We start from the raw sequence: 12,500 nt of genomic DNA, 5'->3' as shown, positions 1-12,500 counted from the left end.
AATGCATGAACTGATATGCTGGAAACTTTCCCTGAAATAGAAAGTCAAAATTATATAAAATCATCTCTAAAACAAAGGGGTTTGTGTATTATTCACAAATTAAACAAACTTACCTTTGACGTATTATTTTAAGATATTTGAGAATGGGTGGGCACTTATTTCCATTCGTAATTGAATTCGTAAGAGTTCCAATTAAACATCACAGGTAAGTTTGTTTAATGTTTTAACTCTACCTCATACCCCAATCCCAAATTGGATTACAAATGAAGATTTAAAGTGTTTGTCTGTTAAGACAAAAACTGTGAAAATGCGTATGCATGTTATAATTTTGCCAGCATTGTCCATGTGAAATCCTTTTTTGTTTCCGCTGATTTCCACCTGAAGTTTTGTAAATGTGGTCTTCTGTTGATACGGGCGCACATTTCGTCATTACTAAGATTTGCCACCAATTAAGGATTATATTTACCGAACGAATCAGTTACATTGAAAAAACTGCTCCTATTCTTTTATCTTATTCTCCATTTCATCTTCATTCCCACTTTCTTTCAGATCCTGTTCGTTTTTATCCTTATATGCCATATCTTTTTCAAATAATTTTAACTCGTTGAGGTCACTTTGTGCATGTCATTTCTTGACCAATAACTCACTAGTGTCATGATTGTGCATTAGCAGACATTATTCTTTAATTCTTTTTGATAAAAACTGGGAAATATTTGAATGTAAAGTTTCACCTGTTCAGTGTAAAAATTGCCTTCCATTGACCTTCGTTGCAATCTCATTTCTCGTCAAATTTTGACATACTCCACCAATATTTTTTTACACAATCTTGCAAAATTCAAGTTTTCTTCTAAAATCAAAATCCAAGTTTTCAAGGCGACTGATGCAGTAATATCAAAATCAAGGAGTCCTTGAATTTAAAGAGGTCGTGGGAACCCAAATTACTACACCAATACGAAGTTACTTTAACACTATCATGAAAGGGACTAAAGATAGGCACTACGATTGATACCACTTTTTTTGAAGAGGTGGATGGCATCGATTGCAGTGTCCCTCTCGCACCCAGGCGGAGTTGTCATAACAGAAGAGTTGTGGGTTTAAACCCCTATCGCACTGGCACTTTTCAACTCACTTCATTTCTTGTTATTATCAACATAAGTGTTAATGAATGCTCCACTCACTTTTCTGAATTAATATTCACCACCAATATCGGAGCTTACTCAATGTCTCAATTGTCTCTATGTTATATGTTTGTGTTGAGAATAGAGCTATTTAGCTTAACTGCTGGCTAAAAAACTTTGCAGCACTTGTTCGTTGAGCCCATGACCTCAAGAAGTCAGAAGAGGGACTCAAGATAGACACTACCATTGGTGCCACTCTTTTTGACAGCAAAAAATTACTATTTTCCTTGCGTTCAACAAGATATAAGAATTATCCTCAATGCATGTTACTCACCGTTTTATTACCTTCCAAAATAATTGATCTGAAGCGAGCAATTCCAAAAAACAGATAAATCATCCAGAAAACAACCATGTAACCTGATGATCGAACTCCCCTTTTGCGTTCTAATAGAACAATTGTCAATGCAAACACCTGAAAAGAGACAAGATGAAGACATTCATCCATAACATTATAAAAATTTAACACATTGGAACATATCAAGATATTGGATACACCAGAGCTTCAAGTGCAAAATTATCAACAATTTATTTGCACAATGTGGACAAAATTTGCAATTGTGGAATTTTTTACAAATTACTCAAATCCCAATCTAGGCAGAAGAATAGCACTGATTTTTTAAATGTACCAACAAAACAACTTTGCTTCTATAAATGAAGACTATTTAATCTTAAACAAATATCTTCAACATTTATTTAACTAACTTCTAACGTTCATTTGATATTGAATAGATTGAAAACTATCCCAACCTAATTTTTATTTGCTTACTTGTTTTAAGAGATATAGAATACAAACTTGACAATAGGCTATATTATAAGATTTAATGCTTTAGGAACTTAATATAACTTTGATAATTGTACTTAAATTCGGTTTGTCATGCATCAATATTATGTAATATAAATCTACAAGCATAGCTGTCTGTTCAATGAGCGTGATAAAAAGTCAATCAACTCAAATTTTGGATTCAAGTGTTGAATAAAATTTGAACTTAATTTCTATTGTCTTAATAAACAATACATCTTTTGACTTCGTAAAAGAACTCCACAGAGCTTTTTTTATTGGGCACAGAGGGATATTTTCTACATTTAATATCTCATATATTTCGCTCATGTATTGTAAAACTCTTTCCCAATGTTAAGAACGGAAAATGGTTCATATAAATTTTAAGAACTTGATTGTATTCAAAATAATGAGAGGAACTACTGATTGGTATCGATTTAATGCAAGTACTCCCACTTCATTGTTACACATGCTAACTGGTCACAAAACCCACATGCTAAAAATGATGGCATCTGTTTTTGATTGGAATTTGACGAAACAAAATTTGATTTTTCTACAAATATCTAAAAAATGAAATCTAATTTCAATATTCACGCAAGCTATCTTCATGTCAATACGCTTCAACAGTCGTAATGTCACTTCCCTCGTAATGATGCATGGTAACTTAACGCCCTTATGAAATATTTCACCGACGAGCATAAAAGCGTATCCAGAGGGAAAAAAAACACATAAATCTGATTACGTTTTGACTTTTACACATTCTGATCACAAGACATGAAAAGTTCTAGCCAGCATGAAGAATAAAAAGTACCGATTTTCTTTGTTTAGAACCATGATGGCCACTGAGCGACGTGACATCAGACTATTGAATCCACTTGTAAACGCCATGCAAAATTTGATGACTAGCGGTCCTTTGGTATTGGAGCGTTACTTTAGCATTACTAAAAATCCAATTTGCCAAATATAGAATAAGATATAAAGTTTGAAAACAACAAAGAGTAGTTCTGATTTGTTGAATTTTTTTAAAACGCATGAATTCAGTTATTTTGTCAAGTATATTATATGTAGACTTAAATTATTGTTATTAGCTTTATTATCAATACTATTTGCTGTTGAATTGTTATAAACAGAAACGCCAACTTTAAATTTGGCTCACAGGAGTTTCAGACACCACTCGTATGAATTTCAATGCCGAAATAGGAATTTCCGCACACAAGAAAAAGGAATTGGAATGGTATTGTGTTTACATATTGTATAGTTCTAAATAGATAACTGATTAGTATTATATTATGATACATAAACACATTGCCAAATACAATCCCAAAGTTTCCTTATTTCAAATGAAGTAAAGCGCCAAAACTTAATGGTAGAGATTGTAGTACTGGTGGTAGTGAGGATGATGTGGTGATGGTGGTTGTAGTAATAATGGTAGTGATGATGAAGATGTGATAGTGGTTGTTGTTAGTGGTAGTGATGATGATATGGTGGTGGTGGTGGTGGTTGAAGTAGTAGTGGTAGTGATGATGATGTGGTGGTGGTATAGTGGTTGTAGTAGTTGTGGTCGTGATGATAATGATGTGGTGGTGGTTGTAGTAGTGGTGGTAGTGATGTTGATGTGGTGGTGGTATAATGGTTGTAGTAGTTGTGGTCGTGATGATAATGATGTGGTGATGGTTGTAGTAGTAGTGGTAGTGGTAGTAGTAGTGGTAAGGATGATGTGGTAGTGGTGGTTGTTGTAGTAGTGGTAGTAGTAGTGGTAATGATGATGTGGTGGTGGTTGTAGTGGTAGTGATGATGTGGTGGAAGTGGTTGTAGTAGTACTGGTCGTTATGATGATGATGTAGTTGTAGTAGTAGTAGTAGTAGATAGTAGTAGTAGTAGTAGTAGTAGTAGTAGTAGTAGTAGTAGTATAGTAGTAGTAGTAGTAAGTAGTAGTAGTAGTAGTAGTAGTAGTAGTAGTAGTAGTAGTAGCAGCAGTAGTAGTAGTAGTAGTAAATAGTAGTAGTAGTAGTAGTAGTAGTAGTAGTAGTAGTAGTAGTAGTAGTAGTAGTGGTAGTAGTAGTAGTAGTAGTAGTAGTAGTAGTAGTAGTAGTAGTAGTAGTAGTAGTAGTAGTAGTAGTAGTAGTAGTAGAAGATGATGTGGTCGTGATGGTGTGGTTGTAATAGTAGTAGTAGTAGTAGTAGTAGTAGTGATGACGATGTTGTTATGGTGAGTTTAGTAGTAGTGGTAGTGATGATGTGGTGGCGGTGGTTGTAGTAGCAGTGGTAGTGATGATGTGGTGGTGGTGGTTGTAGTAGTAGTGGTGGTAGTGATGAAGATGAGGTAGTGGTGGTGCTTGTAGTAGTAGTGGTAGTGATGATGATGTGGTGGTGATTGTAGTAGTGGTGGTAGTGATGATGATGTGGTGGTGATGGTGGTTGTAGCAGTGGTGGTAGTGATGATGTGGTGGTGATGATGGTTGTAGTACAAATGGTAGTGATGGTGATGTTGTAGTGGTGGTTGTAGTAGTAGTGGTAGTGATGATGTGGTGGTGGTGGTTGTAGTAGTAGTGGTAGTTGCAGTGATGATGATGTGGTGGTGGTTGCAGTAGTAGTGGTAGTGATGATGTGGTGGTGGTGGTGGTGGTTGTAGTAGTAGCAGTAATGATGATGTGGTTGTGGTGGTTGTAGTAGTAGTGGTAGTAATGATGTGATGGTGGTGGTTGTATTAGTGGTGGTAATGACGATGTAGTGGTGGTGGTGGTTGTAGTAGTAGTGATAATGATGATGATGTGGTGATGGTTGTAGTAGTTGAGGTAGTGATGATGATGTTGTAGTGGTGGTTGTAGTAGTATTAGTGGTAGTGATGATGATGTGGTGGTGGTGGTGGTTGTAGTAGTAGTGGTAATGATGATGTGATGGTGGTGGTATAGTAGTAGTAGTGGTAGTGATGATATGGTGGTGGTGGTTGCAGTAGTAGTGGTAGTTGCAGTGATGATGATGTGGTAGTGGTGGTTGCAGTAGTAGTGGTAGTGATGATGATGTGGTGGTGGTGATTGTAATGGTGATGGTAGTTGTGGTAGTGGTAGTGATGATGATGATGTGGTGGTGGTGGTTGCAGTATTAGTTGTAGTACTGATGATGATGTGGTGGTGGTGGTAGTAGTGGTAGTAATGATGATGTGGTGGTGGTTGCAGTAGTAGTGGTAGTGATGATTGTTGTAATACTAGTTGCAATGATGATGATGTGGTAGTTGGAAAGGGGTGTGGGGGGGGGGGGTATCCTTGGAACAAATTGACCTCACCGGAATTTGACGGAAGTTGCCCGGAGCCTGGAATTTTTTTCTCCAGACCGGAGTTTTTTCCGGTGAAACCGGAGCTTTGGCATCACTGGTTATAAAGTTCTAATGAAATGGTGATATTTTGTTATTGTTCAGTGCCAGAGAGAACTTTTATGGATATGACACGTCATAATATAAATGAAATATAAATGAATAATTATTGTCATATTGACATTGTACAATCAATTAGTGATCAGAATAGCATACTACCAAACACCTTCAGGAGAACGTAAATGCCTACAATATATCCTTTAAAACCATCAGTTGAATCCCTGTGAGAATTTTGCATGGTCATTCCATGATCCCAGACGAAGCAAAAATATATTTTTAAGATTAAAATCACTGGTGAATCAGCACTTATTAAATATAACTGTAATGCTAAATTTTACAGGCATAAAATAACGATAATTTGAGTGTGTGTTTATACAATTGGTTCAGTAAAGTGAGTGGGACAGGTGAATAAGGTGAATTGTTCCAATAAATATTACAGCCATTCTTATTTGTGACACAAACAGAATAAAAGAGGGAAGAACAAAATGCACTGTAAACATTAGAAAAATGTGTAAACATGGAATTGCATTCTTAATATAGCGCAAATAAGAGCTTTATAAAATTTAGGCTGATCTGAATTGGAGAAAAAAAAAATTGTTTGGTCAAGGGTATATACAAAGATTTTTTTTAAAACTAATGTTTTGGAAGGCAAGCATTTTCAGCAAACGATATAAGAAAAAATATGATAAGAAATCTATGTTTGTCAAAGCATATGGCTATGGTGTTCTATTTCGGCAAACAAAGCCAAGTAAATCATGTCAATTTATGTTCTGGCATGTAAGTTATGGAACACAAGCATTTTAAGTCTTTGATATGAAAAATAATAAATTACATCTGATTTAAAAACTCATATTTGTAGAACGATATTCTGATAGATAACTCTACCCATCGTTGTGACCATTTAAATTCATCAAGTTTGAACTCTTGCATAAATCCATAAATATTACATCAATCTCCATAAGGAAGCCATGATCCCCATGCTCACAACTGAATCTTAATGATGCAAAAGCTGAATTCAACTCTGAAATTCAAGCCAGGTGTTTCTCAGCCATCATAACATGGCAATCAATTACCATATCGTGGATCATATCATAGTACATTTCAAACTTAACTTAACAGCTTCAATCATTTATAAAAACGTGAACAAAAAAATATTTATTATCAATCTAGTTGCAATGACTGCTGAGTCATGTCAATTTGTTTGGGGGGGGGGGGGGGGGGGGGTTCAAAGGTAGAAAGGTAGGTTATATATTTAATAGATCATCAGGCTTTACCGACACTGCAACTGTTGAGTAAAACTCACGATCAAAATTTTATTCCTCACTTTAGAAACTGAAATAGTTATACAAGGACAGTCAATGACCAAAGACAATAAGTAATGTGACAATACAAATATCACCCCCACCCCACCCCCCCCCTCTCTCTCTCTCTCTCTCTCTCTCTCTCTCTCTCTCTCTCTCTCTCTCTCTCTCTCTCTCTCTCTCTCTCTCTCTCTCTCTCCCTCTCTTCCCACCCTCCCCCCCCCCTCCTTTAATCTCATTATAAATTTTTAAACAAACATTTACAATACAAACAGTTTTACTTACAGCTGCCATCAGGATAAGGAAAGGAGATACAATATCAATATCTGGTGGTACATCCTGTTGCCCCTTCTTTGAGATAGTGAAGACACAATCAAACAGGGCATGAGCACCCAGGACAGAAAGTACAACCTGAAACACAATTAACCATTAGATTTTTTGACCAATCAAAACATGGAATTTGTGCCACACCTTCAAACGTGCTCAGACAAGCATGGTTGGCTGTTTATAAACAATAACATGAATGAAATCGATCATTGTTATTGTTTTTAACCACCAGATGGGTGACTATTTATCACACGATTTTTTTATAAACGTTTGAATTTACACATAATTTTCTGTGTTTGTTCTATTGATCAAGCGGGAAAACACGGGGTATTTTACTTAAGACACATACCATCGATCGTAAAACCTGTGTAGTTTGCTATGTTTACCAATCACTGCCATTGTTTACATTATGACAACTGTCCGAGAGGCGTGGTTATCTAAGTGTCTATTCTATAATTACTGAATATTAATTCTACTTAAATGGCAACATCTCCAATAAATTCATGACTGAATATCAATGCAACCTCAATTGTAGTTATTTTTATAAAGCATTATCAACATAATTTGATGGCGAGTTAACACGACATTCTTAGAAACAAGGCTTTATATTTTTATAATTTTTGTTCCATTTTTAACTTCTGTTTTAGCTCATGATGATATTCCTAATTCATGCAATAAACTCAAGTTACAACATTACTAAAACAAAAAACAAAAATAAATAAATAAAAAATTCTTTTATAAAAATTTGAAAAAAAAAAGTTTTAAAAGGATTTTTTGTTTGTTTGTTTGTTGCTTTAGGTCTCTTCCAACACAATTGAGGTTATATGAGAGACCGCTGAAACAAAAAAACAAGAAATCCAACAAAAATAGTACAAATGTAAATCAAAATCATAACCTAAAGATATCATAAGCTAAATTATAAATAACCAAGAACAAACAGGCAGAAGATTTACAGAAAAAAAAATATTCCCTGTCAAAAATACAATCACAAACCAAAGAAGCAGGATAGACTAGTAAAGAGAAGAAGAAACGACTTCACTATCGGATCGTACACCCATGCGAACATCATAGGTATATGATTCAAGGGTGATGCTCCCATCCAACCACCCGCTTAAAAGGATTTTTAAAAAAACAAAACTGGTGTCCTTTTAGGGGTGATCAGGTCCACAAGTCGTCTGATAAATAAAAATAAATAACATTAGACTAAATAAACAAAAATATCCAACAAATTTGAACCACACAGATCTTATAATCTTGACTAAGATTTTGCATTGTTAATTAAAACAAACCAATCATAGGACATTGTTAATTAAAACAATCCAATTATATTATGAGTCAAATTCTTCCTCACCACTCTGAGAATGTTGATCCAACTCCATCCAATTTTGTTTTGCGGTTTCCTATACAGCTGTATCAGGCGTAGTGGAAATATCAGAAAAAGGTAGTATACAGGCATAAGCGCCAGGATAGACTCCTGGAAGCAATGGGTGAAATCTGGGTTGGATGTCTCCCATGTTGTATTGACATCCTGGGGAGAAAATCAATACCAAAAAATTAAGTATTCATTGCTATACTTTATATAAATACAAGGGAAGGAACGGTAGGTGGATGAATGGGGACTCTCTCTCTCTCTCTCTCTCTCTCTCTCTCTCTCTCTCTCTCTCTCTCTCTCTCTCCTCTCTCCTCTCTCTCTCTCTCTCTCCTCTCTCTCTCTCTCTCTCTCTCCTCTCTCGCTCTCTCTCTCTCTCTCTCTCTCTCTCTCTCTCTCTCTCTCTCTCTCTCTCTCTCTCTCTCTCTCCTCTCTCTCTCTCTTCTCTCTCTCCTCTCTCTCTCTCTCTCTCTCTCTCTCTCTCTCTCTCTTCTCTCTCTCTCCTCTCTCTCTCCTCTCTCTCTTCTCTCTCTCTCTCTCTCTCCCTCTCTCTCCTCTCCTCCTCTCTCTCTCTCCTCTCTCTCTCTCTCTTCTCTCTCTCCTCTCTCTCTCTCTCTCCTCTCTCTCTCTCTCCTCCCTCCTCTTCCTCTCTCTCTCTCTCTCCTCTCTCTCTCTCTCTCTCTCCTCCTCTCTCTCCTCTCTCTCTCTCTCTCCTCTCTCTCCTCTCTTCTCTCCTCTCTCTCTCTCTCTCTCTCTCTCTCCTCCTCTCTCTCTCTTCTCTCTCTCTCTCCCTCCCTCCCTCCTCCCTCCCTCCCTCCTCCCTCTCCTCCCTCCCTCCCTCCCTCCCTTCCCTCCTCTCTCTCTCTCTCTCTCTCTCTCTCTCTCTCTCTCTCTCTCTCTCTCTCTCTCTCTCCCCCCTCTCTCACTGTTTCTATAGCTTGAAACAGAAAATAGCAATTGCTTGTAGCCTTTAGTCTATTGCAAACTACTTTCCATCAGATCTAACAGACCTAGCTAGCTTCCTAATCATTGCTGGGTGGAAAAGAGGTCAGAGAATAATCTCGACTTCACCCGAAATTGAAGGAGAAAAAAGAATTAATTTCTCTAAGTTAAGACTTTTTATATTTACCTCACAAACACCTGCCAGGCGGAGTTGTCGTACCAATAAGGTCGCAGGTTCAAACCCCACCACCGCCGCGAAAAAAATTTTTATTCTCTATTGTCTTCTGGCACTTTTCTACTCACTTCATATCTTGTTGTTACCAACATAAGTGCCTGCTCCACTCACTTTTCTGAATTAAAAATTCACCCCATACACCGGAGCATACTCAATGTCTCAATCGTTTCTATGTTATATGTTTGTGATGAGAATATTGGCTATTAAGCTTAACTGCTGGTCAAAATTACTTCGCGATGGTGGTGAACGAATCGGCGATCTCTAGAAGTGGGTGAGAGAGGGATCTAGAAATGACTTTGGGTTTGAAACGAATATTTTTGTGTTCGTGGATAGCTCACACGGTAGAGCCACGCTCTCACCTGCCAGGCGGAGTTGTCGTACCAATAAGGTCGCAGGTTCAAACCCCACCACCGCCGCGAAAAAAAATTTTTATTCTCTATTGTCTTCTGGCACTTTTCTACTCACTTCATATCTTGTTGTTACCAACATAAGTGCCTGCTCCACTCACTTTTCTGAATTAAAAATTCACCCCATACACCGGAGCATACTCAATGTCTCAATCGTTTCTATGTTATATGTTTGTGATGAGAATATTGGCTATTAAGCTTAACTGCTGGTCAAAATTACTTCGCGATGGTGGTGAACGAATCGGCGATCTCTAGAAGTGGGTGAGAGAGGGATCTAGAAATGACTTTGGTTTGAAACGAATATTTTTGTGTTCGTGGATAGCTCACACGGTAGAGCCACGCTCTCACCTGCCAGGCGGAGTTGTCGTACCAATAAGGTCGCAGGTTCAAACCCCACCCACCGCCGCGGAAAAAAAAAAATTTTTATTCTCTATTGTCTTCTGGCACTTTTCTACTCACTTCATATCTTGTTGTTACCAACATAAGTGCCTGCTCCACTCACTTTTCTGAATTAAAATTCACCCCATACACCGGAGCATACTCAATGTCTCAATCGTTTCTATGTTATATGTTTGTGATGAGAATATTGGCTATTAAGCTTAACTGCTGGTCAAAATTACTTCGCGATGGTGGTGAACGAATCGGCGATCTCTAGAGTGGGTGAGAGAGGGATCTAGAAATGACTTTGGGTTTGAAACGAATATTTTTGTGTTCGTGGATAGCTCACACGGTAGAGCCACGCTCTCACCTGCCAGGCGGAGTTTCGTACCAATAAGGTCGCAGGTTCAAACCCCACCACCGCCGCGAAAAAAAATTTTTATTCTCTATTGTCTTCTGGCACTTTTCTACTCACTTCATATCTTGTTGTTACCAACATAAGTGCCTGCTCCACTCACTTTTCTGAATTAAAAATTCACCCCATACACCGGAGCATACTCAATGTCTCAATCGTTTCTATGTTATATGTTTGTGATGAGAATATTGGCTATTAAGCTTAACTGCTGGTCAAAATTACTTCGCGATGGTGGTGAACGAATCGGCGATCTCTAGAAGTGGGTGAGAGAGGGATCTAGAAATGACTTTGGGTTTGAAACGAATATTTTTGTGTTCGTGGATAGCTCACACGGTAGAGCCACGCTCTCACCTGCCAGGCGGAGTTGTCGTACCAATAAGGTCGCAGGTTCAAACCCCACCACCGCCGCGAAAAAAAATTTTTATTCTCTATTGTCTTCTGGCACTTTTCTACTCACTTCATATCTTGTTGTTACCTCACAAACAATGTGATTTCAATAAGAATATTTTTAAAAGTAGGCCTTCAGTAGCAAAAGGCTCATGGGGCTGGTGTTTATCCTGATTTCTATTGTCTTAAATCATCCACCTTGTAGTTTATCCTTTGATTTGCATTATCATGACAATATCGCCTTTTCTAAAATCAATCAATCAGGTCTTTTAGTTTTAGATAACAGTGGCAGATAGAAAGCAAAATCAACCAGATGATCATAGATCAACTAAATAATTGACCATTATCCAGTTTTCCAAAATGATGGTGTCATTACCAAGCCGACAAAAAAAAAATTTTTTAAATGGCCATTTTAAACAGTTTATATCTTAAGTTGCATTATGAGGCTTTTTGATGTTAAAAAAAAAACAACTTTTGTTGTGTTTCTTATTCTTTATTCATTATCTCCAATCACTCAATGTAGCAAGATACCATCCGAAGACACAGTAAAGTTACTTGGAATTGATATTGACTACTAACTAAAATTTGACTTTAACATCAAGGAAATATACAGGAAGGCCTCTCAACAATTAAATGTGTTTAAAAGAATAGGAAGACTATTATGGCAACAAAAACATTCAAAATTCTTCCCCAAATGTTTAGAAAATTTAGTAACTTTCAAAGAAAGAAAATATGATTTTAGGCAGACCACTATTGTTTGTAATGTCTCAAACGTCAAAACAACCCATTTCGGTAAACAGTCCTTTTGTTATGCCGCTGCAATTTCGTGGAATAATCTGCCAGAGCACATGAGAACGGATTCAGATTGAATAGTTTTGAGAGACTCTTATGACAAAAGTGGAGGATTCTCAAACTAGTTCAGATCTGTTTTCTGTTCCCGTAAATTTGATATTCATATTTAATGAAAGAATAATGAATAATATAAAGTCAGGGTTCCCACTCAAAACCCATTTCAAAATTCAAGACTGCCAATTCTTTTTCAAGACCAATAGTGTCTCCACAACTATATTTTTTTATTGAGTGAACTTTTGTTTCAAATAAAAGGAATCAATGTCTTCATTCGAACTGGCAGAGTGGTTTTTCATTGCCGTTCACACACACCATCAAATCTCAGCATCAATGACATCAGACTTACACACAAAACTATCTAATGATGAAGGCTTTGGCATCACCTGTGCCTGCGTCAGATTAGAAGCGCATGAACTAGTAGAAGTAGACGGGTTTGCAACAAAGTTAAGTAAAGACCCCCTGTCACTCCTAGATATAGCCGATGCTAGTGACTTGTGATTGTTCCCTTGCATGTGGGAAGTCAAAGCAGACCTTCCCATGGTCTTCATATAAATAGTCTTTTTA

At 37.2% G+C, this 12,500-nt stretch overlaps 1 protein-coding gene across 4 annotated transcripts in view; it reads right to left on the bottom strand.

Moving 5' to 3' along the window:
* Window positions 1–12,500, bottom strand: part of LOC144973212 (multidrug resistance-associated protein 1-like) — a 74,967-nt gene that overhangs the window by 54,676 nt on the left and 7,791 nt on the right. For all 4 annotated transcript variants that reach the window (XM_078915380.1, XM_078915382.1, XM_078915381.1 and 1 more), the window contains exons 2-5: window positions 8,306–8,482; window positions 6,913–7,038; window positions 1,453–1,590; window positions 1–31 (exon numbers count right to left, since the gene is read on the bottom strand). The exon at window positions 1–31 is cut by the window's left edge and continues 80 nt beyond it. In XM_078915380.1, coding sequence (XP_078771506.1) covers window positions 1–31; window positions 1,453–1,590; window positions 6,913–7,038; window positions 8,306–8,482 — 472 coding nt within the window. The remainder of the gene's footprint in view (window positions 32–1,452; window positions 1,591–6,912; window positions 7,039–8,305; window positions 8,483–12,500) is intronic.

The sequence above is a fragment of the Berghia stephanieae genome, chromosome 5 (assembly GCF_034508935.2).
Source record: "Berghia stephanieae isolate SIO BIC M18660-M18661 chromosome 5, UCSD_Bste_1.3, whole genome shotgun sequence".
In the NCBI taxonomy this organism is placed as follows: domain Eukaryota; kingdom Metazoa; phylum Mollusca; class Gastropoda; order Nudibranchia; family Aeolidiidae; genus Berghia; species Berghia stephanieae.
The sequence above is the reverse complement of the archived record's forward strand: the minus strand, read 5'-3'. Positions and strand labels throughout refer to the sequence as shown.